We start from the raw sequence: 27,118 nt of genomic DNA on the forward strand, positions 1-27,118 counted from the left end.
TATCCTGAAATAACTAAGAATCAGAAACTCTTGTTGATCAGCTGCAAATCACCTAAAAATTGTATCAACCCAATTCACTCCTGTACCTATTGTGGCATTGGACCATCCAACCCAATTCGAAAATAGGTCCATTTGCAAAACCTAAAAAAAAAAAAAAGCAAATGCAGCCTTCTGTCAAAAACCAACAGTCTTTATCTAGCCAGGGCCTAAGTTTCTCCAGTTATTAATTTACCTCTAATTTTTACAGGCACCTTCTTGGAACTCAGCCAATATGTTGATAGGGCAAAATTCTAAATTTTATCTGGTAATCCACTGGATTCTCTTCCAACCCATTCAACTACAGGGGGAGAGCGGAAGGGTGCAGCTTGCCATCCTTTTGCAAACGCCTTTCAGGCCGCCTTCTACAGTCACCCCAAGTTGCCCCTCTTCCCCCTGGGTGTCCCTTGTTCAGTTGTCGCCTGCCAGCTCTGGTGGACTCTATCCATCTGCGCAGAGCGGGAGGGGGAGCGCGAGAGAGGGACCTTTTCTCATGCTAATGAGCCCCTGGCAGGACCTCTGCGAAGGTTCGCGCAAGGCAGGCGGGCAGGTGGCCGCTCAGCTCCCCCAAGCAGCCCCCTACAAACCGGAAATAGAGCCGCGATGTCACGTGGTAGGCAATAAGATCCCGGCGATAGAGAAGCTTGTGCGTTGGGCAGGCCGGGCAAAGGGGAGAGGAGGCGCTCGCGCTTCGCAGGGCTCCTCACGTGTTTGACGGACGCAAGGGAACAAAGGAAAAAATCGGGAGAAGAGAGGCGGCGGCGGGGTTGGTTGCCTTCGGGGCCATCCATCAAGCGCGCTTTCTACCAATACTCTCGAGAGCCTCAGTTTCCTTGCCCGGAAGTTTCTTTCCTTTCCATTTTTCCAGGAAAAGTTGGAGCGCTGCGAAAAAGGAAGGCAGAGAGACGAAAGAAAAAAATAAGGGGGAGGGGGAGATAAACCTTTGCCAACGCTACGCATTCATGGGCTCTCCGCCGCTCAGCAGTCTGCCCACCAATTCTCCCCGAATCGGATGTGCTAAAACTATCACTGTAACTTTTTTGTAAATGTGTGTTTCCTTTTAAACCTCGTGCGTGTGCATGTATTAACGTGGGAACCCGTGCAAACTTCCGTTGAGACTATGTGACAATCGCCGAGATGTCCACTTGTAGGCTTGTGGTAGAAGTCCCACTAACTTCTGCGAGCCTATCCCTCGTGCCTCGGAAAACAGCCCCTCCTTCTTTGGAAAGGGATTTATTCCTAAAGAGCAGGGCTGCAGATTTTTATAACAAGAAAAGGGGAAAAGGGCAAACGTTTTAATTTGTATGGGAGCAGTGGGGAGTAAACTAGATTGATCAGCCTTTTCTTTGCTTTTGGCAATTATGTCAAAATCTTGTTCAGCCACAACCAGCACGGAAGGAAGGAAGGAAGGAAGGAAGGAAGGAAGGAAGGAAGGAAGGAAGGAAGGAAGGAAGGAAGGAAGGAAGGAAGGAAGGAAGGAAGGAAGGAAGGAAGGAAGGGACTCTGATTCTTCTGTATTTTAACGAAGCTGCACATTCTGGCCAGGACTAGAATACCATTGGGAGTTAAAGCACTTTTTCATCTTTCTTAGACTTTTCCCTCTGAGTTTTTGTTCTCTCAGTGTACGTGTGTGTGCGCGCGTTACATAAAAATCGCCAGCCGTAAACATCTGCCCCCTTCACTTAATAGCATTAAAAAAAACATCGTACCTACTCCTAGGAGTTCCAGAGATAATGCCCCGGTCTTGCGAAAAGGCTAGAGTTTTCCCCGCCAACAAACGCAGGCTTCTCGGCCGCCCCTTACTGTCTTACATCCCTCCTTGGGTGCGTCAGGATTTGGGGAAATTCGGCGAGGGGAATGCAGTAAGAACTTCCGAGCTCTGTAGGAATTGTTTTGGCAGTTACGGTGGATACCCCCACCCCCCGTAAATCCGCGACGTCCTTCCCACGGTCCGCTTTGGTCTCCGCTCCTTGGATGCCTGCGTAGTTCCATTTCTTTCCAAACAAATGGAAAAGATCGTTGTCTGTTTAAAAAAGGAGGAAAATTGGCAAGTTTCCTTGCTCTAATCAATAATCCAGCAATGTAGGAATAAGACTGAAAGGTAGTGGGAATGATATGTTCAACATTTGCTTTGCAGAGGAGGGATGGTGGAGGGAAGATATTATTATTATTATTATTATTATTATTACTACTACTACTACTACTACTACTTCGGTTTAGCTGACTGAGTTTGATCTTGACTTAGAGTCTCGTCGGACTAAATCCCAAACTCGCTCCTTGAAATGGAGAAGGTATTGGATCCGACTGCATGGGCTTTGCATTTGGGTTGCTCTGACGCATCTGGAGCGGCAACGTCTTGCCGGACTGGGCGCGCTAGGACGGTTCAATAAACAGGATGTCAGTCCCTTCAGTCCTACCTTGCCCTCCTTGGAGAAGGCTGGATTTAGTCCAGTCTGAGGAACAGAAAAACAGAAGAGGCTTTTCTCCCCCACCTCTTATTACACGCATCCCTTTTTCTCAGTGGCCCGTTCGGGCTTTACAAACAAAATCTAGAGTTCTTCTGAATTAATACACGAAGGGCCAATCTAAAATAGAAATGGCTGTTTAAGAATCACAGGCGGGTGGCGGTGGGGGTTCATGAACTCCTGGGTGAGCCACCTTCCCACCTGGCCTGGGAAGTCAAGGGCAATGCTTGCCTTGGTGCAAAGGAGCCATTTGATACAAGCGAGCCATCTCGGGGGTTCTGCTGGATTCCTTGCAGAATGATACGTGGGGGAACCACATCGTGCCAGACGGAAAATGGGGGTCAGTACACCCAAACCTATTTCCCCTTTCCTCCCGCAACGATCAAGTAAACCATTCAGTCCAACGTCTGAATAGGTCCCTCAAGCAGGGATCAAGCGACGTGCAAAATTTGCAGGCAGGTGGAGATAATCCGACCTTCTTCGATTTTGCAGCCCCTTTCTTTCCCTTTTTTAAATGGGAAGTGGAAAGAAGAAATACAATTCCTCCTAAATTCTCCAAATGTATCTGGAGGCTTAACTTGCAGATTTGGAAAGACATTACCCAAAGCTTGGACGTGTGCCTGTCAGATGCTACGGGGTGGTTCAAAAGGGTGATGATTTGACTCCCAACCAGGTGGCAAGAGCAGGTTCTCCCCTGGGCGAAAGCGCCCGCTCCAGCCCCTGGATCAGGGCCCTCGCTTTGGAGGGCGATCGCCGGCGACTTTAGGAAGCGTCGCTGCGCCTTGCGGGAGGCGCTGGTTCAGCGGGCGGTTCGGAAGCAGTTTATCTTAGCCTGATGCAAGTAAAAGTCTGGTCTCGGATCCGCCTAGCCTTTATTTCAGTTTCCTTCGGTAGGAAGGAGAACGGGGGATGGAGCGCGCTCTCTCGAAGGGACTTCACGGCTTCGGAGCGAGGGTGATGCTGGCGGGGAGTCCAGCCAGAGAGGCCCCCCTCCCTTTGGGAAGCTCCTGTGCATCTTCCGCCCGGATCGCGCCGCTCAACCTCAAGAACTGGACATTTTCCGTGTGCTTGCATGTGTGTTTCTTACACTGACCTCGTGTCAAAGTTCCCTGTTAGAGAAGAAAGGAAGAACTGGCGAAAAAAGGTGAAAAGGCAACCAGTGAAGGTCCCGTTTCCTTCATTTCAGTTCAGTGCCTCTAACCCCCTTAGGCTTTTTTAGGCTTTCGGCCGCAATCGGCGGTTTCCCCGGGCACCCTTCTCCCTCTCTCGCTCTCTCTGTCATATATACATACACACATACTGATGTGCCTACAAAGCAGCTTTTTGATTAAACAAATACAAGAGCATTGGTTAAGAACACATTTTAAGTTGCGTGTGCGTGTGTGTGTGTGTGTGTTTAAAGGTTCCCCTGGGAATATGGACTCGGAATTGGTTAATAATGTGCAGTACTTGCTAAATTGCTGACTTCCAGATGTTGGGAGGGGGACGAGGGAAAAACAGAAAAGAAATATCTTTCTTGTTTAGGACCTACATAACCTGATTGGATTAGGACAGGCACGTCATATTGGAAACCCTTTTTGAGTGATGATTTAATTAACCATACAGTCGAAAGCTGCATTCTGTAGGACATCCCAGTCCGATTTGCATAACCAATCCCCACAGTGCAAAGGTGGAGTCTAAGGGCCTAATTTTCATTTTTAAAAAAAATCTTTCCCAAAGTCCCCCCAACCACGCACACAAGACTTGTTGCCTCTAGGAATCCTGGCTACTTACTCAACTCTATACCTATCAAAGTATAATTATATTTCTCTAGGTGTGTGTGTGTGTGTGTGTGTGTATAACGGGGTGCATATGTATTTATGTAGGTAAAGGATGTGTGTGTGTGTGAATAATATAAAGGAAATATACTATGCAACAAATCCTGCTGACCTGCAAGATTTTCTTCAAAAAAAAAAAAGCTCAAATCTTCCCTTACTGTCATGTAAAACATGCTGATTAGATGTCCCTTATGAGCATTTTTATTTTGCTCTTTCACATACAGAGTGAGGCCCTCTCCTCTGCCCACCTTCCTCTGTTTCTTCATCTGCTCATCTCCTTGCAAGGGTATGCTGGGAGAAAAATAATGATTTACTGAATATTAAGAAAAATGTTAGTATCTCTATTCCAGCGAGAGAGACTATTGGTTTTAGTACCCAAACACTCCCCATTCTAAAATATCTCCATTCAGAAGCAGGTCACCTGGATTCAGAAAGGTTTACTTCTGAGTAAGCCTGCTTAGGATCAAAGGTTTTGTGTGCAAAGGTAAAATAAATGCACGCAGTTAAGCGAGAGTCCGAGAGAGACACGGAATTCAGTGGTCGCTTGTAATCTTCCTTGCCACACACCCCACTTTATGAAATATTGCCCCCGTTCCCCAGCATCCCCAGCTCCCCGGCCTGGCTACCGCGCCTTCGAAGGCCTTGCTGGGGTGGGGAGATGAGACTCGCAAGCCCCAAGGTGGCTCCCGGTAACTTTCAGCTCTGTGGAGTTGGGGCGAGTTCTGGCGAATGGGGCTTCGCCGTTTTCCGCCTTGCATCCAGTAGGATTTAGTAGGGAAGATAATGATGCCAAAGACTTGATGGCTGGGGAGGGAGGGAAGGAGGCAGGCCAGGGAGGGAGAGAGGGAGGGTGGGTGGAAAAGAGGGAGGGAAGCACGGAGGGAGGGAGGGAGGGAGGGAGGGAGGGAGGTGGAATTGCATTTCTTCCACTAAAGCGTTTGCGGAGACTTCAAGGTATAATCTATCCCAGATCCTTCCTTTCCCAGAGAGAAACTTGGCGATCACGTTTCCACATGATGCTCACGTTTGGTGCTCTTCAATTATCCCTCGCCACAAAGATAGGTGGCGTGTGTTTCAGGGTCCTCTCTCCTCTCTCTCCGACAGAAAAGAAAAAGAAAAAAATGCCATTAGAAGAGGCGTAACACGTCAGTCCGTCCCCAGGTTTGTGTTTCCTGGAGTGGCAGAAAGAGATCAGTCCTAACCTGCCCAGCAGGAATAACGGTCCCTCCCGACAACTCTTTGAGAAGCTTTTGACCATCCTCCCCTCCCTCCACCAGCTACAGCTCCCTGCACCTTTTTTTTTCTTTTTTCTTTTTCCCCTACCTCCACTCCGCGGCTTTTTCATGCTTCTTCTTCTCTCCACTGCTGGTCAAAACTACAGACAAGACTTCGCAGGTACGTTCTCCGATATATTTTCCCTTCTTTTCTTTTTGCTCCCCCCCCCTCGTATTTTCTCTTTCCCTCCCTGTTTTAACACAATTGCTGGCTTAGGGGTCTGTTTTCCTTGTCTGTAGCTGGGGAGGAAGTGGTGATGAGGGGAGGGGAGGCTTTTTTTTTCACGGAAATCTATATTCATTTGGGATCCTTTAAAAACAAAAATAAAGGAGTTGGAATCTTGTTCTTCAAATTGTTCTTACCTGGGGGAGGAATTCTGTTTCTCTCCCATTCCTACACCTGGCTAACCAGGTAGAAAAAGTTATTTCTTCCCCTGTGTGCATGTGTGTAGATGTGTGTATTTTACAGTTCCCAGTGGAAGAGAAGGGGAGAAAGTTCTAGTTTCCAATTTTAGGTCTCTTTTGGACAGGGGTTCTTCTGGCTTCTCTTCAGGTTCACATTTACACATCTTAAAGTTTACACATACCTGTTAATGATTTTCAAGCTGTGAGTAAGTAAGCACAGACATGGCTGGATAATAAGATGGTAGCTGGAGTTTTGTTTTAAAAAGGACTCCTAGCTATTATTATTATTATTATTATTATTATTATTATTATTATTTGCTGTTCCATCTGCTTAGCCAGTTTCATTTCTTGCTTTTATTTTCTGACTTGGGTGGGTGAAGTAACAACTCAGCTTCTGGGATTCTCAGCAAGAAGTGAAAGTAGTGACTGGAACTAGTTTCAAAGTCATTTACCAAAAATTATGAGATAACCTAGGAAGAGACATGAGGAAGAAGTCTTAGTTTTCCAAAATATTGGCTACTTAAAAAAAAAGAAAAAAAGAATATATCCCAGAAAGGAAGGTAGTGCTGGCAAGCACTGAGGACGATTTTCGCCCCTGCTGTAGGTTCTTCCCTGATTTTGCCACTAACTCAAGAATGCTCTCAGGACGCTGCTGTTTAGTTTTGCTTTGAATAATTTGTTCGCTTCCTCCCCGGCTTGTGTGTGTGTGTTTTTTTTAAACCCTTAGCAGAGAATGGCAAACTCTGTAGAGTTTCAAGTCTCCAGCCACAGGGCACGGAGCGTCTCTATGCGGTCGTTCACTCACCCTTTAGTGCGGGGCTCAAGATGGGCGAGACAGGCGACTCCAAGGCGCAGGGCTGAGTCCTCCTGGGCCAGCTTGCCACTTTACCTGCACCGCCAAGGATTTTTTAACCTACCTCCAAACTGTCCCCCTGCGCAGCGAGATTTTTTTTTTAAAGGGGGGTTGAAAAATGATAGGGAAGCAGCCACATTAGAAGGAAGAGGAGAGAATCACCCCTCACCCAAAACCTGTGCAGTTGTGTTTCGAGCAGTCCACGTTACTCTCAAGTAAACTTGGGGACTTACTGTCACGTAAGGGGAAGAGGGTACCGCGAGGCAAGCCTGAGCGTCCATTTCTAGGCGGCCAAAGACCCCTGTGAATAAGGGAAGGGCAGACAAAAGATGAGGTGAGGATGAATTTGGTTCAGGAGATCAAGGGTTAATCGTCCTTGTTTTACAGATTGCATCTGTTACATCTTTTATGGTTGCCCCCCCCCCCACTCCCCCACTTGCCTATCCCACCAACCCCGCAGCCCCGGTTAAACTAATCCTCCAGTCGCTGCAGCGTGCGGTTGTTTGTTTGTTTGTTGTTGTTTTGTGTGTGTGTGTCTGTGTGTGTGTGTGTGTGTTAAAGCTACAGCCTCTCAGCCCTAGCGAGTGGGTTTCCCCAGTTTTGACACGCTCGACCTCGGCTCCGGCTCGCGGCCGCCTCAGCCCGCGGTGCGCCCCTGGACGAGCCAGCCGCCTCCAAGTGCAGCTCGAAGGCGCGCGAGCCCCGGGGAAGCGATGGTGCCGGCGGGAGAGTTGGACGCTCCGCTCGCTCTTCCTCCTCTTCCTCCTCCTCTCTTCCCCTCCCCCCTTCCAAGGTCCCTTCTGGAGAAGGAGAGCTGAAATGACATATGGGGTGGGGGGGAGAAAGAGATCGAGAGATCCTGTGTTGGATATTGTCAGCGTGACTTTAAAAGTGAGAGAAACAAGCGCGCGCGCGCGGGGGGGGGCAGCGGAATAGCAAAGCGATAACCGCTTGTGTTGCTCTTATCAGTTTATAGCCATGTGCGTGATATATATTATATGCGCCACAGCATATGCAAAGTAGGTACAGCGTGCTGAGATCCTGAGTACTTTTCGGAGGAAACGAGTCCGCCCAGCCATTTGAGTCAAGCTATCTTTCTGTTGGGGGGGCGGGGGGAAAAGAGAGCGAGCGAGAGAGAAATTAACCTCGAGTGCATTCCCTCATAGGTCATGAGTCATTTTGAAGATGTAACGTTTGCGTGTATGTATTTATGTGGGCCTCTCTCTGATCTCCTTTGCTGGTGGAGGAATAATCATGATAATGATAATACATTAATAAATAAACAAGCAAATAAACAAACGCCATGGCGGGGGGTGGGAGGAGAGCGCGCGCACCCCGAGGAGCCGAAAGAGGCTGCCCCGTTTTCTGGAGGGAAGCGAGGCGAGCGCCGGCTCGGGGTCGGGGCTGCCGCCCGTGCGCGTCTGTGGCTTTCGCTGGGCGGGGGGTCTTCTTTCGTGCGGGGGAAGTGGGGGAATCGCCGCTCCGAGGGCTCCCTTTGGCGCCCTGCATTTGAACGGGATCTCGCCATGCCCACCCGGTCCCTCTGTTTGGTTGTTCCATAGAGTCTGCGTGTTGCTGAATCAGAGAGCCGAGTCCATGCGAACGAGCCATCTGATCCCCTCTTATCAATGAAGCAGCAGATCATGGCGGATGGCCCCAGGTGTAAGAGGCGAAAACAAGCCAATCCAAGAAGGAAAAACGGTAAGGGGGAAGCCGGGGGAGGAAGGAGCGCGGGGCGGGGGGGGGGGCTAACAGGCGGAGAGCCCTCAGTCAAACTTTTCTTTCTTTTGTGATTTTTTGCTTCTTTTTCACTTTTGGTCCCGGCGATTTCACTTTGAGAGAAAGAGGACGGGGCGGGGGAGGGGGGGAGGCGAAGCGAACGAAGGGACGAGGAGGACGGTCGGGAAGGGTCGCTGGGGAGGAGGTCCAGGACAAGAGAAGCCCCCCGCAGCCGAGCCTTGGGTTTTGGACTGGCGCCTGGCGATCGCTTGTTCGGTGGCGGAGAAAAGGGAGAGGAGCGCCCGAAGAGAAAGAAAGAGGAAGGGCTCGCTCTGCTTGTTGTCTGTTTTCTGAAGAGCGGCGGCGGCGGCGGCGGCGGCGGCGGGGCGGGGGGGAGGTTGAAGGGAGTCCAGAGAGGGTGAGTGTCAGGGGATCCCGAGGCGTTTCAGTTCCGATGTGTGTGTCTGAACCCCCTCCCCCGAGTGCCGTAGGAGCTCTCCTTAACATTAGAGTCAGTATTTTCTCCCCCCCCCTTTTTTTTTTTCTTCTTTCCTTTGGAGAAGTCCAATCAAAGTAGGCAGGAAAAGATCTCGGGGTTTTCTTGGAGGGCTGATTCTTTTAGAAAGGAAGTGGGGACTCCAGGCGCTTAGGGAGGGAGATTCCCCCTCCTCTCCTTCTTGAATGTGGGGGGAGAGAGGCTGAAAGTTTCTCGCCTGCAGCCTAGAGCGAATCAGCTAACGGTCCTGATTGCTCGGCTCCTGTGCCGGCGAGATCGCCCAGGAAGACCCGTTAGATTCCTCCCTGCCTTTCCGCCTCTCTCGCCAGGCTTCCCTCGCCCTCGGGCCCGCCGTTGTCTCTTCCTGCTTTTCCTTTGATCGCTGCTTTCCCTGCCACAGTCGTCGCTCATCCAAAGCCAGCCCCCCCGCCCCCCTTTCTTTCTCACACACAAGACCCAGAAAAAGCAAGCACGAAAAAGAAAGGGAAAAGGGGGAGGCACTTTTGAACGCGTCCCGGACTTTTCACGTTGTCATGATCAGCCCCTGCCATAGATCCTGGGGGGGGGGGGGGGGGGAGAGAGGCAGAGATTAGGGAAAAGAGGGGGTGGGTTTTTTTTTAACAGCTTCATTAAAAAAAACAACAGGAAAACCCAAACCGCTAAGTCAGACGCTGGGAAAAGCGGGGCGGGGAAGACAGAAGGGACGGCAGCGTGAGAAATTTTGATCTGAACTGGCGGAAGAGTAACTTGGGGCTTAATTCGCCGAGGAAACCTCTTCGTAGGCAGCAGTCGTGAGAATGGGGAACGCTATACTCGTAGGGCGTGATTTGTCCAGGCTGCCCTCTCCTCTTCCCCCCGGCCTTTGGGGGAAACTTGTGGGGAAAGGTTAGGTTCACTGGGAGATGTTCCACCGCGGATTTTGGCAACTCGTTTTCTGCTGGGGGGCATCCATCCCCCTCCCTTTAGCCTCTGCTTTTTCTCTTTGGCTCGCGGCTTCCAGAGATTTCCCCTTCTCCTAACACACACACAGGAGGGGGGGGGGGCTTCCATCCAACGCAGTGCCACAGTAGTATTCAGTATTACCCTGCATCACCCTTAGACTTTGAGCAACTTTTCTTCAGAGAAAGAGGTTCTTGGGGGTGGGGGACTCCAGTGGAATCACCCGGCCTGAGTCCGTTTGCTTTGGGCAGCGCTACTTCGAATGGGGAGGTGAGGGAAGGAGAGGAAGAAGATACAGCGAGGCGTGTGGATTCCAAACAAATGCTTGCTGAGTTGTGTGGTTTTCTGAGTGTGCTTTTTCCTTCAGTGTGGTGGAGGTGACGAACCATATGGGGGAGTGATGGGGACTTTTAGGTTAAGAAACTCTTGGTAAAGTAAGTTGCATGAGCTGGTATTTCTCCCCCCCCCCCATTTCATGTTGCCTTTGATCTCCTTCTTAAGGTACTTTCTGTGGGAGGAAAAACAGCCCCGAAGGAGTATCTTCCAGGCAGCTGAATGTGTTCAAGACTTATGCTAGACCTTCTTTAAGGTGGTCCTGGCCAAAAGAAACCTCTTCCTTACCTATCCCTCATCTGCTCTCTCAGAGGAGCAGAGGGATGGCACAGAAGGCTTCCCTCGCCTCTCTTCCATTCCCCCTCTTCTTTCCCTTGCTGATGATGACATGCTGCTTATTGATTGACTTCAAATCAACGGCGATCTGTAGGACTTTCCTCCCCCTCCCCCTCCCCCTTGACTCTGCTTTACAGAAAGATAGAAGAGGATGCTGCTCAGATCTCTGGGTCAAGATAGCTGTTCTCCCCCCTCCCCGCCCCCGCTTTTCAGGACAAAATCATCTTCCTCCTCTTGGTCTGTCTAAGAAGAGGTGGAATGAGCTTTCAGACTAGAGGTTCTTGTTATTTAGAAGTGGCCTGTTTCACGGCAGGGGAGGGTGGTTTAATCCACTTTATTTATCTTCCTGAGAGGTGTGTGTGCACAGGCGCAGGGTAAGACTGTTAGCTTATCTTTCTAAAGCTTGTCCACTCTGCTGTGGTAAATATCTGCCTGTATATCTTAGACGTTCCATATTTCCTCTTAACAGTTTGTTCGAGAGGAAGAGAGGGGGGGGGAAGAAATGACATTAGTGGTGTGTGATAATATGCATACGATAGGAACAGGAAACAGGCATAATTAGAGCATGCAGAAAAACCCAGAATAAGATTAATTTTGCTACCCTAGGTCTCTAGTGGCTGGAAAGTGAGAGGCTGGGAGTGATTGAGCCCGACGTTTGAAGGTATCTGCTTTTTCAGAGCCTTCAAACTTCTCTGAGACTTTCAGAGTTGCTAACCTGAAGTTTCAAACGCTCAGCAATGTGTTGCAACTGAGGGGAAAGTTAGGCCAGCCCTCCCTTCCTATCTGATATGTGTAATTTGTTGCTTTCTTATTTCTCAAGTGAGAAACGCTCCAATTTTGAGTAGCAAGTAAATGTAGCTAAGATGTGTTTCCTTCTCATCTCTCCTTTTCCTTTCTCTCACCTCACCATGGGAATTACTGGAGATATATCTAAACCGGAGTAGGTTTTCTCCTCCCTCTCTCCTCCATTCTTCTGGATTGGGGGTGGGGGGAAATGTGACTTGACTGAGGTTCTGTTTTTTTTCCTGATAAAGTTGCACCGAAAGCACTAGTAGGCAAGATATCATCCAGAAGAAATTCAAGGGCGACACAGTTAGGATCCAAATGTCTTTGGCTTCCATAAAAAAGGAGGAAGGAAGACAGAGCGAAATAAGCTATTCCTTACGTTTAGGAGCATACCCTCTAGAGTAATACGATTCTTTTTCCTTCTATCGGATTATCGGATTTGATTTGTTGTCTGTTTTCAATTCCTAGCCATCATAGTTGAATAAGGACTAAAACTAGGAATTGCACGCATGGATGTGGACTGTTTAAAGACAAGCTGCTGACTCTCCTTATTACAGGGGTGTTGTTTTCGTTGTTGTTGTCTTGAAGCCAACCAACGCCCCATTGACTAGAGGAGAAAGAGAATTGGAGCTGGCCTGAGGGTGATCTGGGAGGACAAAGGTTTGTGCAGAGGAAACGGGGCTGAAGGAGATGGAAGCGTTAAGTTAGGGGAAAAGAAATGCCCCGGCCCGGCCGGCCCCGTTGCTTGGTTTTTCAGCAAAGTTGAATTCAGCTGATGCCCGGGGTGGCTGGCTGGCTTTGCACTGAAATGCTGGCGGGGGACAAGGGACGCAAGAGGCAAGCCTCCCCGCCCACTCTCGCATCCCCGCCTTCCCTCCTCCACCAGGCTGCCCCAAGGAGTTCCCCCACAGCCACCTTCGCTGGCAAGCTAGAAACTTTCCCCAAGTTCCGACTCCATTGGCTTCCCTTCCGCGGCAGATGAGCACTGAGGGTGCTGCTCTGGGGAGGGGGGTGGCTATTCAGCACCGCAAGAGGAAGGACTCTCTTTCTCGCTCGCTCTTCTTCGGGAGAATAGCAACAGTAGGGGCTCGGATGGTAGTGCAGTCAGAGCTTGGCCGAATTATCTCCCTTAAAAACAAAATCACCACCACAAGGTGCTAGAATCGTGAAGACCCTCCCCCCACACACCTTCTGGTCTCTCTCTCACAGAGTTTGCAGGAACCATCTGACTCAGCCCCCTCGAAGGAACGCGGAGAAGGAAAGGGCAGCAGGCCTAATTGCCCCGCCTGCCGGCCCCACTTGAAAGTCCTAGCTTTTCACCCCTCCGAGTTTCTCTGCGGTGCACCAAGTGTCACTTTGAGAACCTGTAGAATGTGCTGAGCTGCTTCTCCTCATTCTTTCTCCCTCGGAGGGAGGAAAGGGGGCGGGGGTGGGGTTGAGATGCAGCCCGCTCTGAAAGAGCATCTGAGGTGTGTTGGAGAAAAAGGAGGCAAATCGGAGAGCATCTGGCATTTAGGCACGGGAAAGCAAGTGGGAAGCAGATGTAGGAGCCCCAAGCAAGCAGTTTGCCCCCCGCCCACCCGACACTTCATGAACAAGGTGCCCGGACAAGTCTAGCTCTCTAGACAAGTTGGAAGAGCTTGGGAGGGGGCAGTTACTTTTGCAAAGTTAGGGCCTTCCTCCCCCTTAAAAATATCTCAGACCCCTTATTTGCCCCAGTGTTGCTGTAGTCATGGGGAAGTCTTCAGAGAAGAGTCCCAGGTCTAACCAAAGGCCCTGCTTCTTGCTACCCAAGCAAAGTGAGGGGCGTGGGAGGCTGTCTCCCTTGTCAAGGTGGATGTATTTATTTTCGTCTGAGGTTGCTGGCGGCTGAGAATAGAAATCCTCGAGAGAATCTGTTCCCTCTCCGGTACATGACCAAGTTAAAACTAGGACAAGTCCAGAGATGAGCTCCTTAGAATTGTTTCCCCTCCCCTCTTCGATATTACCACCCCATCCACCCACACCCCTTTTGTCATCCCCCCACCCTGTCCAAATCATATCGGCCCTTAGATGAGTATGTTTCAGATGAATCCATGCATGGAGTTTAAAATAATGATTTTTTTAAAAAACACATGTAGGAAAGCCATCTCAGGGGCGCTTGGAAAAACCTCTAGCTATATGGGGGAGGGCATTCCCTAAGGGAGAAATCACATTTCTTTCTCTCCTTTAAAAGTGGGAAGAAAAGTGTGGATTCTCTGAAAAGCACCAGGGATGTTTGGCTTCACAAGCATCTGGGTTAGCTGCATTATCCCAAGCTTTTAAGGTGCATTTTCTTCTCTCTGAAAGGGACTCCTTTGTCCTCTTTTCTCTCCCCCCGCCCCCCAGCCCGTGGGCTTCCCAAGGTAGACACTATTTTGTGCCTGTCACCCAGAGAAGGGAGTGCAGGTTTGCAGTGCTCACAGACAATTGATTGTCTGCCCTAATGTGTTTCATTTACATGTTTATAACGTCAATAGTGCTGGGGTGTCCACTGTACCATTCATTCAAGCCTTCTCACAAGGGTACAATTGTCTGAATGGCGAAGTCAGACACCTTTTTGATTGCTCCTTGGTTGTCTTTTTTTTCCCTTTTCTTTCTTTTCTTTTTTTCAGAAAGAGAGGGAGGAGGGAAGGGAGAGAGTGAGAGCAAGCGAGCGAGAGGTCTCTGAGGCAAAAACACTAGTTGAAAACGTGCAGCATTAAACGCTATCAAGAAAGCAGATGGGAAAGCGAAGTGGGGGGAGAGGGAAGCCTCTGGATGTTTAACTGACACCAACATTTCTAAAGTGGAGTAGTGCTGTTGTATTGCTTTTTTAAAAGCAGCCCCCCTCACCTCTCAGATGGCCTGGGTGTACTTGGGCCTCGGTACCCCTTTCCTTTCCGACTTCGGTTTCTTTATTCCACATTCGCTCGCTCGCTCTCTCGCAGGCGCACATTATGCTTGCGCAAGAATGCCACGTTCCACCCACTAGGAAAGCCGTCCCCTTGTAACTCCTGCAGCAGACTTAGGATGGGCGGCGTTGCTTCTGTTGCGGCTGCTTCGCCTTTTTCGCTCCCCAACCCTTCTTCCACCTCCAGCCAGGAAGCCAATTTGTGAGCATTGATTTGTATCTGTGGCGGGTGTGTGTGAGAGAGAGGGTAGACGGCAAATGCGCATCTAGGGCTGAGGGTGCTGCTCAGCCTTGGAGCGGATGGGGAGATTGTTCCACTAAATTGCAGCTGCAGGAACTTGACCGAACCCCAAGATACTGTCATCACATGGAGTTCGTTAAAAATAGGGAAGGAGTGGACTTGCATGCAATCCACGCTTTCATCCCTAAAGTAAGAGGAAGAATGGATTTTTTCTCAGCGCTTCTCTTTTTTTTTAATGTATTATTGGTGTGTATTGGGCCTGTTGTTGTTACTATTGCTATTTCTCAGATGGATTGGACAATTTCACCTTGTCCCTTCCCTGCTCTTTGCTCTCTCCCTGTGATGGAGGCTGGACTGGATTAGCCTCTCTCTTCCCCCACCGCTGAGGGACAGCCCTATCTCCTTCAGTCATATCAATTAGATGGCTAATGTAGCCCTATAGAGCCCATATGGAGACACCCTGGAAAAGGAGGGTTCACATTACAACTCGGAGAAAGAGGGAGAGGGGGGAGCCTTATTGCTTTCCACCTTAAAAAGATAAAACTCGAATGAATTCAGCTGATGAGGTTGGGAAAAGCCATGTTTACGAGCTTTCCTGATCTTCTGTATTATTCTTAGTGATTATTTTAAAGAAGAGGCGGATATTTAGGTATCTCTATCAGTATATAGTCACGCACGCTCACCTCCTACGCATGTATTACTATTATTATTACTATTATTATTATTATTTCCGCGTGTGCCTTCCAGGCAACGCGCACGGAGTCACTGCGCCTTCAGCTGAACCCCTGACACGGCGGTCTTTTGAATGCCTTAGGTATGATTTCACTTTCGCTCACATCAATGCTGACCTGAATGCCTTTCATATCTGATCCGCTGTGTCTCTCCCAGTAAACATCCCCTGAGGGGAGAACAAAGAAAGGGGCTCTTCTTCTTAATCACAATTCAGTCCATTCACCCGCCGGCAGGCTAGATTTGCATTCTGCAACAGAAAGCCAAGATGAAAAGAGAGAAAAGAGAGGGAGGGAGAGAGAGGAGAAGAGAAAAGAAGAGAGGGGAGAGGAGCGGAGCGGAGAGGGGGAGGAAAGAAGGAAAAGGAGAAGGAAAAGGAGGAAGAAGGAGAGAGAGCAGGAAAACCAGAAGGGTGGAGGCCGAGTCAAATAGCTGAGGTGTTTGTGGCTGTTTGTTGGCCTTTGCCTAGTTACAAGCCTTATATAGCTGCCCAGCCTGCGCTCTCCTGACAGGCAGATAGTGTTACGAGATGGCATGCGGGTACTATTCGTGGCCACTCGCCGCTCACACTTGAGGCAGAAAGTGTCAGGAAGGGATCAAATGCCGCTCTCAGCCTGGCGGGAGTCTGCCGCGGGGGCGGGGCGGGGCGCGGCCGAGGTGAGGGAGGCAGGTGGACCGGGGTGGTGGGCAAGGAAGGCTGCGCGGGTGGGTGTGAGCTGCGAGGCTTGGCAGGGTTCACTGCGTCCTCCCAGGTGATTCCTCGAACCCCCTTGGGTCCCTTCGCCTCTCTCTCAACCCGCCCAGCTGGCAGCCACGTTCAGGGGATCCTAAGCGACTGGCCCCGAGGCACAGCTTGCAGGCGGCCCCTCGAACTGACTGGCCACTGGCTAGCACCCTCGCAAGGATTGCTGGAGGATATTCGCCAAACCTAGACCGTTGCGCCGGGGCAGGACCAAGATGTTGCTCTGCTCTGAAGTGGCGGCGCATCGCTTTGCCCTCAGGAGGATGGCTGCACGGCCTTCTTCGCCCAAGCCTGTCCCTCGATCTGCAGGGGTCGCCAGGCTGCACTCCACCTGGAACGCAGCAGGCGATCCAAGTCCTGTGTGTTGTGAAGCTGCTGCCACTTCCCAGCACAGGGAGAAGCGAGAGTGAACCCTCTTCACGGCAGCGGCAGCGGCAGCGGCAGCGGGGCTTCTCGCTGAGGGCCTGCCCTTAAGCTGCCAGTCCTGGCGAGGCGAGGGCTGGAGGCCCAAGCCAGCGTACCTGGGAGGAATGCTTAGGACGGGAAGCTAACTTTTTCAGAAATCTGTCCGGCATTGCCTAAGAATCCACACAGAGGTCAACGCGGGTCCTCTGCAGAAAGGAAGCTACCAGGCTATCATTTTATATTACACCCACTAAAATGCAAGTCCTTTGCTTTCCAGTAAATCCCTCGATTCGGTCTGCTCAGCACATCGAGCGGCAAAGTCTCCTGGGGAATTCAGGGGGACTCACTTCCAAGCCCATTCGTTGTGGTTTCCAGACACAACTGAAACTGAAACATTGGTGTGGAACAGATATATAGGTATCCTTCCTGGATAAAATACTACTTCCCCGAATTTAGTATAATAATAGTAGCAGTGAGTAGCTTCCCATGCCCACAGGAATGCAATGAAGAGAGATGGCTGGTCCATAAGGATCACGAAATTTAAAAACATGGAAGCAAAAGAAACAGGGGAATCATTTACCACTCTTTCACACCAAAACCATAGTGACCAGTATGGAAGCACTTATAGAACAATCCCAGAATTGGGACTGCCAGAAATCAGGGTGGTGGTGGTGGTAGAGGGCTTGAGGCAACTTTCCCATGGCTGGTATTCTTAGGTCACTTTGGGAGTACTTCTAATAAAACTAATTTTTAATAAAATTAATATGTATATGCAATTGTGTGCAATTTTTGTATTTGATTAATTTTAGCAGAAAATAAACACTTGTGTATGTAAGCATGCACATTCTTCTAGCTTACTCTAAGTGCTGCTAGTGCTGCCTTAATATGTATGCACCTATTCTTGAAATATTTTCTTATATTACATAACCAGGTTGATGATGATTGTGATGATTCTGTTATGATTTTCCCTAGGTTCCATTCATCTTGCCTTCACTGAAAGAGAGTTTTATTTATAACTGTGTCCTGCTTACTATGAAGTACTTAAGCCCTTGAGCTGTCAAATTTTGCCTACATTCTTCTTTGCTTCCCAGTTAGAGAGAGGGAGAAGATTGGAAGAAAAAGAGGGGGGAATATCCAGTTGCTAAGCTTAGAATAACTAGTAGAAATCTTAAGTGACAAGTTTTCAACTACACTATTTCTTGGCTACTAAGCTGTCGGGTTGTTGTTGTTTTTTTTCAGAAACCTTGGTGTATGTTTGTGTGCATGTTTGTATGTGTGTTAAGCCACTCCCCCCTGCCCCCCCATCTCATTATCAGCTAGATTAAACGTGTTAAAGGAAACTTAGAGAGATGCTGGAACACAAAGTGAGGGCTCATTCTTTCTGGAGCTACTGTGACAGACCCTCTCTCTCCCTCTTAAAAAAAACCCACACCAAAAATACACTTACATCTAAGAGGTGTTACCAGTAGAGAGGCATCTAATATAGATTCCTCGGTTATTTTCCCCTAGGAGTCCGCAAAGACTCCCAGATTTTATAGACACCTCCACACCTTCCATCCTGCCCAGACTTATCTGCTCATCACTCCTTTTCTTCTCCACTCTGGTAATCCAAGATGTAAAGGATTTGGCCACATTTACTTCAGCAAACACCTTGATCACTTTTGCATGCGTGTCTGTGTGAGGGAAAACTGGGAGCCTATTTGCAGAAGGAAGGCGTTGTTAACGAAGGTGACGGGGTAGAGCTTTACCAAGCAGCTGTGATGTTAACCTACCAGAGGAGAGCGGGAACAAAGGGTGGGGGAAATGTTAACTCTTCCCGTGCAGCTTAGGTGCATCTTCACATAATTTGCTATGATCCCACGGCTTCTTTAAAATGTTCCTAAGTGAGAATTTGGATGCTGTTCACCAAATCTTGTTTGGTTTCAAAAAAGTCTTCCACGCGCCCCAGCGCATCCGCCGGCCTTAGCTAAGCTTGAAGGTTCGGGAGAAAGTCTGCGTACACTCAGCGCTGCGCGTTCTCGAGTTTTGGCTGTTTGGTTGGGAAGGACCCAATGAAACCGAGCAGCGAGTTGGCTCTGGCGGAAGCAACTGAGGCAGGAACCGGTGTGAGCCAACTCCACAAGCTGGGGAAGGTGTGTGCCTGGCATGCTGAACCCTTAATTTATGCCCTCATTTCATACACATGTGCGTTTGTTAAGCTCCATTCAGTTCACTGAAAACAGGATAGCTCGTTCACGTGTCCCTGATCAGTCTCACCCCACCCCCTCAAGTGTCGTTAATTTGCTCTCGGAGATGGGTGGCTTTGGCCGCAGGGAAACTCGTGGCAGCCTAGCGCGTTTCAGATTGATTCGCTTTAACTGTACTTTTCTATTTCTTTCTCCCTCCCCCCCTCTCCTTTCCGAAATCTCCTTCTCCACGGTGCTTCCCCCTTCCCCCCGAATAATTTTTGACAAAAGGACAGATACAGACACAAGATCTGTAGGTGTCAACATTAGAACAGCCACAAACGTGCGATAAAGGGAAGGGTACAAGACATGACAGAATTAAATGTGTTTTGCTAGGTTGCTACCGTGTGTCAAGCTGGCGAAGAGCCCTTTTGTCGCAGCCTCCTGGTGATTTTATGTTTGTGTGTGCGCGTGTGTGTGTCCTAGCGAGAGGTTCATTTCTTGCTTCCCTCCTAGGCTGAAGCAGCAGTTTTGAACCGGAATGCGAGTAGGGTGTTTGGGGGGAAGGGGTATAAAGTCTTTTGCACGTACACGCACACTCCAACTTCTGCCTCCCAATGGGTGTCGGTCTGCCAGCCTGCATCCCACAGAAGCACCAGGAGCGGCCTTTCCAGGCTGTGCCAGGGGCCCTGCTTGGCCGAGATGTCAACTGCCAAATCATCCCATAATTATGCTTTACGTTATTCCTTATGAATTGCCGAGGAGGCAGGGTTGCTTTGGAAAGGTGATGTGGGGACGAAACAGACCAAAAGGCGAAAGTTGTTTAAAAAAAAAAAAAGGCGTTCCTGAGCCTGGCCAAAGCTCGGCCAGAGCCCTCCTTTAAGAGCCGAATTAGAGTGATCCCACTGGTGACCTAATTGAGGTTGGCACCGTCCGTGGTGGGAGAGGCTATGGCCGGGGGAGCAGTTCCCACTGAGTCTTCGAAGGAGCTGTTGGAAAATGGCTAGGTTAACCTTTGCTGCGATCCTCCCGCGCTCTCGAGTTATTCAAATGTTGCCGCGCTTCGAGTCGGGAAGCGGGACGGTGGGACCCACGTTTTCTAGCCCTGGCGAGAGGGGCTAGGGGCTGCGGGACCGCCCCAGAGAAGAGCGTCCCCAGATGCTGCTTCCTCAAGGGAGACTTGCTGAACCGCGCCCACCTTTTCCTCCCCACCCGACCCTCCTAGACTCTGGGGATGCTACTGGTCCGCTGAGGAAGGGAGGGGGGAAAAGCCACCCTCAGGAGGAGGCGGGGAATTGGGAATGGCTGGGCAGTTGAAAGAGTAGATAGATGTGCCTGGCAGTGGGTGTGGGCCGCAGGAGAATGCGTAGCAACTCCAAAGGTCTATCCGAATTTCAAGAGTGGTGCGTGTTGAATTCGTTTAGGAAAAAGTTTAGCATATCCGAAGGCCAAGGGGAGGAACGCGTGGAGTGTGTCTCAAAGCAGCAATTCTCTGGGTGTAGAACGAAGTGCGTTTCAACTGACCTCTTTGAAACAGGAGGCTCAGGTTCCTCAAACGCTTCACCCCCCCCCCCCGTCCTTTTGATCCTGTTAGGCATCCAATCATTAGGTCCCTTGTCTTGTAAGCATCTCGCTCCTTGGGATTTTTTTAAACCTACCAACGCACCGTTAACATTCTCATTCAGTGGGTGTTAAGACTACTTCGACTCTTCCCCGTTTCTAGCTTCGCTAACGAACCAGAGCTGATGGGGTGTGTATGGTTGCTAGCAAGCAATTAATTAAAGCAGAATTGGAAGTTCTTTTTTACTCTTTGTTATTGGGGCACTGGAGGAAGGGGGAAGGCGGAGTGAAGAGAAGAAGACTGGAATAGATTATCACCATGTCAGGCAGGAGGTAAAGTGAGCGCGGGGGGGGGGGGACCTGCTACGTTTTTCAGCAACCGTCAAGTTCTGTTGCTACGGATTCCTCTATTAGCACCCGTTTAAACTGCAATCCTGTGCCCACTTTTCTGGAGGAGCCCCCGTGCAGCTCTTTGGGACTTCTTCCCCCACCCCCACCCCCACCCCCACCCCCACCCCCACCCCCACCCGTTCACAATCAGCCCAGATGAAAGGCTGGTTTACTTTCCTTCACCCTCTCAAGGTTTGTTCCTCCTGGGGAAGCAAGATTTCTAATCTGTGGAAACGACTGGGAGGAAAGGATCAAGCGCAGTAGTCAATCTGGATTAATTCCCACGGGTGTGGGCGAGGTGATTTTGGAAACCTAGTAGCAGCGCAGAGGGGTTCCCCAATGAGTGCTTATGTCGTTTCTCCCCTGGTGACATTTCCCCCTCCCCCCTCGCACAGTACCTTTGATGCCTAGCAAGGAAAAGAATCAATACCAGAACTAGCAGATTAAGATATTGCAGCGCCTCTGATCTCTCCAGTCCTCCCTTCCCCGGCATCTTCCTCCTCCTCTAACAAGTGGGTAGATTTCAACCACTTCAAATGCTCCAACCCAATACTCCGCTTTCTTCAGAGGACTCCGCCGAACCTCATTGGCTAATGTAGTCCAGAGCTGGGCCTCTACCTCCCCGGGCTCTCTGCTGCTTGGGGAGAAACCGCAGCAGGTCGGTCCAGAGCAAATCTCTCCTACCCTGGCAAGGCGTAAACCCGCTAAATTTGACTGACCGCTGTCAATCACAACCCTGACTTTAGACCGCGTTCCCTTTTGGCCACTCACACAAGATTTTAAATACAGTACTGAAAAATCTTCCCGTGCTTTTTGCGAAGCAAAATATCCAGATTCCAACTTGTGTGTTGTGTCCTTCCCCCTACTAATATTTTTGCACAGGCTTCCCTACCCTCATGACTCCCGCTACGAAGGGCCACATTTCCCACCGTCCCCGACTTACAATGGCCATCTATCATGCTTCCTGAGCATGGGTGTGCGCGTGTAGGGGAGGAGTGGCAGGCGTTCTAGCTCAACATCTGGTGGGCCTCAGACTGGGAGGGAGGAGGCTGCTTCTGGAATTTGTAGCGGCTCTTCCCCTTCAAAATTTGGACCTTAAAAATGCATAAACTCGGGTCATGCAAGATCCCGCTGGGCTGCACTAGTTGCCTGTTAAATAGCTTTGCATTTCCTATAGTAAGAACTGAAACACAATCCACAAAACAGTGTAGTGGAAGACTCTGATTTCAGGAACACCGGCATCCTCCTTCCCTCCTTTTCTTTTTAATATCCAAAGAAAGTACTTAAATTCGCAATTTCATTAACATCAACTGGGCTCATAACGGTTCAAGCGGAGTAACTGCGAAATGTTTTGCAATGGAGCAGATAGCGTGGTTAAACAGTAGAAGAAAAGGGAAATCCATCCGTAGACCAGCTGGTAAAGCTAATCTGTCCTGCTGACCTACCGAGGGAGCAACCCAGATTAATTGATGTGAGTGTGTCTGAGGCTGTTAACGCGTATAACGTTTTCCTCCTTCATTACGTGGCACCTACTGTTGAAGTAAGGTTAGATCTGAATCTCTGACATGTATCGATATGTTGAATCACATAGGCGATCACAACAAGTAGGTTGGCAAGCACTAGACATATGGGGTCTGCCTACTGTTTTACGGATGGAGAAAGTTGAAGCGCTGGCACATCAGCTCCAGACAGCAAAAGCTCTCTCTCTCCCGCTCAAGCAAGGAACGCGCGTCCCCTCTTTCCACTGCGAATGCGCGCGGCTCCATTCAGACGTAAGCCCCACTGAGTTCACTGGGACTTACTCCCAGGTAAGTGAGGCTTTGGACAGCTTGGAAATCAGTGCTTTGGGAGAAAAAAAAATGCGTCTGTGATTATTTGTTAACAATTTTAGGAACTTCTCAGTTCACGCCTGCGCTCAGCTAGGAGTTGTTGAAGAAGACAAATATCTGGATTCGCACAATATAAACCGTGTTTACCATCTGAGTAGCTTGGCTCACAGAACACACCGAGACAAATTCAAACAAGCCACATTATGGCTTGGTGCCATGTGTGAACCCGGTATGCTTTTTGTTCCAAAATATCACTTCTGGCACATCTTCTCTTCAATCCCTTTTAGTTTATTTGTTCTTGCAGTACTTCTGTATTCGCGTGTGTGGAATTGTATTCTTGCCCCATGTTCGAGGGTTTGGCATTGGCCCTGGGCTCCAGATATGTCCTGGATAGATGTCTCGAGTATCTTACAAGAAACCGGGACCCTTCAGAGTAAGGGAGTCACTTTTCAAAGAAGGGGGTCACCGTCTCATTGTATTTATAGTACAGTACTGCCTTACCCCTTTCACAGGGGGCGTCAAAATAAGAGCCGGTAACTACGCATGTGTAAGGGGGGAAATGCACAACCCCAGGCTCGGGAAGAAAAGGCGGGAACGCCAGACGCACAGCTGTTTGGATTGGACGGCAGGGGAAGCGCAGCTCCTGCAATAAACTGGCCTGCCCCGCCCTTCCCTTCTTGCTCTTCCAATGAGGGGCATGAGCGGCCCCACGCTGAGCTGAGACGAAGGCCGCGTCCCGTCCTCTTCTCCTTCTCCTTCGCTGCTCCTCCTCCTCCTCCTCCTCTTTTCCCAAGCCCGGTTCAACTCTTCTGAGTCTCTCACTCCAAGAAAAATAAATCCCGCAAAGTTTTCCAAAAGTTTATACAGCGTGGCAAAATCACCGAGTGCGACGGGGTGAGAGAGAGAGGCGAGCCAGCTCTGGCTTTTTTCAGAGGCGTTTCTCTCTTTGCAAAGGCGAGCGGCTGATCTGAAGTTTTCAGCGTGACCCCACGAACCCCTCAGAAAACGTGTGGAGTTTTGCACCCGCGCGCGCAGATAAAAGCGCGAGGTAGTCACCCAGTTGCCTTGTGATACCAGGCCCACGAACGATACGTGTCAGTAGGTTCTTTGAGAGGGCTGCCGGCCAGGGGGATTTTGTGCTGTCAAGCTGCGATGTCGAACAAAACACCTCCTCTGGGACGGAGTGATAAATGCAGAGACAGGCTGGCTTCAGCCAGTCTCCGCTACCGCTCCCCGCCTAATTCGACACCCTCTCCCCCCGCGCTTCTGTCCCCCGATCGCGCTTCCCTCTACCTGAGATTGACGTTTCTGCAGAGACACCGTGGGGAATTTCTGACGTGTCAAGCCTGAGTAATTATTGATACTCTTCCCCCAACCAGCCACTCGCTCTGCCTCCCCGCAGCCTCCCAGAGATTCGGCCTTTCTTTCCCGACTCTGCTCTGGGCAACTTTAGCCCGCTTGGAACTTTATTTAGTGGCTTGAATTGGCGTCCCCACGTCCTCCGTCCTTGCCCGGTGACAGCCGTCGAAGGAAACCCTTGCTCTTGTTTGCTGCAAGGTAACACTACTTGCTGCACAGCCCTCAACGCTGTGGGGGTTGGCTTACACCTTTGTACACGCATCAGTGAATTGCTTTTTACTCTTCCCTTCCAAGCCTTCTTTTAAGGGTTGGCATTTAGCTGTTTTCTCTGTCTTCGATCCCCTTATTTCCTTTCCACTAAAATCTATTGACTCACCTCTTTGTTTTCTGATGTTCAAGGAGTTTCCATCTCCCGTCCCTAACAATCTCAGAAGAAAAGGCAAAAGCCAACGACAGACAGGCGATATTCTCTCCACACGTACAAACACACACCCCACACAAACCAATACTTTTTTCTGCTGATATCTTAAAGCAGCAGCCAGGGCTCTGACAAGCCTTACTTCTGCTGCACTTTATGTTTTAGTGGATGTTTGCTGTTGCTGGTTACAGCAACACTTATCATAAGACAGCAAGAAAAGAGTAGTCCCTGGTAATTAAAGTAATGAAATATTCATTTACTCTACCTTTTCAGTAGTCTCACAAATTAGGCTGCCGCATTTAATGCCTGCACTGCCTCTGTTTTTATTATAATGGCAGCTTTCGCATCTGCAATTAGGACTAATTCTGACAGTTACAATTTCTGAGGGATGGTAAACAGCGAACGAGATGTGTGGTGGTGGTATTACACGTGAAAAAGCCCTTGTCTCTTTAACCTTGTTCTCTCTCTCTCTCTCTCTCCCCCTCTCTCTCTCAGAGGTTACCTTTTCCCGATGGTGCAAAATCGACTTGACATAACTGTTCATCAGTTTCAGGGTTTTCCCTGGAGGTATTTGCATCAAATCAACCCAGTCAAGCTTCAAGTTGAAATTGGCAGGCCAGAAACTGACAGGGTAGGGACTGGGAAAGAGACAGCTAAAGTGCAAGCAGCAAACTGACAGTAGCAGAGTGAAAGGCACATACAGAGTGAAGCTTTTCAACTTCAGGGGGTAGGGGAAGGAGCCTGGGTTCCAAATCTTTTAGGTCTTAATAGTACCCAGTGCAGGCAGTGGTTCTCAGATTGTGTTGCAGCACCCAAAGATCCTTTAGGTTCCTTGGACCTGGCAGTAATGCTAAGCCTTGGTTCAGTGGTGTGTAAATTCTTCTAGCTCAATATGATTGGATGTCTAGAGAGGAGTGGTCAGCCTTAATTAAATCCCAGTCAAAGTTCTTTGGGAACTCCCATAAACTTTCAAAAGGAAAGGGAAGGGCAGCAGAGATTTAAAAAAAAAATGATGATTCCTATTGTAAGGATGTGAGGAATAAATAAGAATCAAAAGTCAAGCTCCTTAAATTTTTAAATTGAACCCAGTGTTGTATAAATAGTGTAAGAATGTCAACAAATGTGTGTGTGTGCAATAACTACCCTCCCTGAATTAAGGGGATACTCTATTCACAGATAACAGAACATGAGGGAAACGTATTTCAACTTGTTTAACCACACAGTGTTTACTCAGAAGTAAAGCTGGAAGTGTTCCAAAGGGGACTGTACTCGGGAAAAATATTGGAATGCAATCTAAAATGCCGGCACAAAGTCTGATATTTCTCTGTAAATAATTCAGTAGAACTGAGGAAGATATTTAAGGAGAAAAGTTTCCCTAGATTAAGGTGGCTTGATAATGGTGTACTATTTAATTCCCATTAAAAAAAAAAAATTCTTCTCGATACACAGGTTTTCGTAAAATAATCAAATAAAACATTCCTGACAAAGTTTAACATTATTCTGCATAGGGAAAGTTCCTTGAATTCAATGGAAAACATTTCCAATTAAATATGTTTGTATAAAGCAGAACCAAATTGTGTTCATACCAAGTCTTCCTACATGCATGCACAATATTTCAAAGGAAGCCACAGTGCATTTTAGTCACGTTTGCTAAAAGACTCTTTGATTTTGTTATACTTAGCCTAAGTCTTAGAAGTTAAGATTTCTTCTGTTCATTTTAAAGAACTGGAAAAAAAATTATACAAGGATAATTTGACAATCAGGAAAAGATGAAGAAATGTGTGATTCTTGTGAGGTGTGTCCTGCTGTATTCATTACATTTTTGTTGTTTTCTTCTTTGCTGGATGAAACACACACACACACACATTTATTTATTTATGTATTTATTTATTTTATTCATCAAATTTTTATCACCGCCCATCTCCCCCCACAAGGAGGGACTCTGGGTGGTATATCTCCTCCTCAGTTTCATGAACCAGACTTCTGCTACAGTAAAGCCATGCTTTCAAGCAGTTTTTCAGCCCTACATGTGACAGGCATTGGCTGATCTGCTGATGCCCATTCGACAGGCACTGTTGAGCTAAAGTGGTGTGACGGCACAGTTTTGTTAAGCTGTGAACAAAGGGGGCTGGAGATGCCTTGCTGGCATCATTGGTCTTGTCACAGTTTTGCTTGATTTAATGCTCTGCTTATTCCTAGATGTTAGAAATTAAATTCCAAACAATATGTGTTCCTTTATTACAAACTTCAGTTTGAAAGCTTCTGCTTCAGAGGATGGCAGTTCCATTTTGATCTAACCAATTGCCATACAGCCAAATTTTTAAAAATCAGCTTCCTAAATAAGTAAAATGGCTGCTAGCTGTCCTCCGCTGTGTCCACTTTAAAAAAAATGGGAGGGAGGAAACAATAGGATTTCATGTTTTTAAAAAAAAGTCCACCCAATTTATTCATTCTTTGATCATTTGTTGAGAGTCATTATTTATTGTAACAGTGTTTTTTCTCATAAGCTCCTAAGGAAAGGTTACTTCTAAGGACAGATGGGGCTGGCTGGTTGGACTCTTCAAGTGACATATTATCCCAATGCTACCGCTGTGATAAAAGGAATCTTTTTGCAAATACCTGTAAGCACTGTCACATGAGTCTCAGCAGCTAGAAATAAAGAAACCGAATGATGGCAGGTTAACAGGAACAAGGAAGAAGCAGGATTAAGGGTTTTTTTTGCTTTTTTTTAAAGGCTCATTAGGAAGAGAGAACTTCATGAAATGGCAGTTCCTAAAAACGATAGAGTGACTGGGTTTGGTTCTGTAGGTCTGATTTCTGTAAAGGGAGAAGGAAAATCATTACTTGTTTTCCTTTCTCATTGGCCTTCTTTTTCAAATCTTTTGCTTTGCTAAGAGATTAGAAAGTAGA

General features: G+C 48.6%; 1 protein-coding gene across 4 annotated transcripts in view; it reads left to right on the forward strand.

Annotated features, from left to right (window-relative positions):
- The first annotated feature begins 5,617 nt into the window (after positions 1–5,617).
- ZEB2 (zinc finger E-box binding homeobox 2) overlaps positions 5,618–27,118 on the forward strand; it is a 165,819-nt gene continuing 144,318 nt past the window's right edge. Inside the window, exons 1-2 of one of the 4 annotated variants that reach the window (XM_063318389.1) lie at positions 5,618–5,713; positions 8,413–8,551. In XM_063318389.1, the coding sequence (XP_063174459.1) occupies positions 8,479–8,551 (73 nt within the window). In that variant the 5' untranslated portion in view covers positions 5,618–5,713; positions 8,413–8,478. Of the gene's footprint in view, positions 5,714–7,649; positions 7,742–7,947; positions 8,051–8,412; positions 8,552–27,118 lie in introns of those variants that run through there. The other 3 variants (XM_063318391.1, XM_063318388.1, XM_063318390.1) reach the window with 3 other exon arrangements.

The sequence above is a fragment of the Candoia aspera genome, chromosome 1 (assembly GCF_035149785.1).
Source record: "Candoia aspera isolate rCanAsp1 chromosome 1, rCanAsp1.hap2, whole genome shotgun sequence".
Classification (NCBI taxonomy): domain Eukaryota; kingdom Metazoa; phylum Chordata; class Lepidosauria; order Squamata; family Boidae; genus Candoia; species Candoia aspera.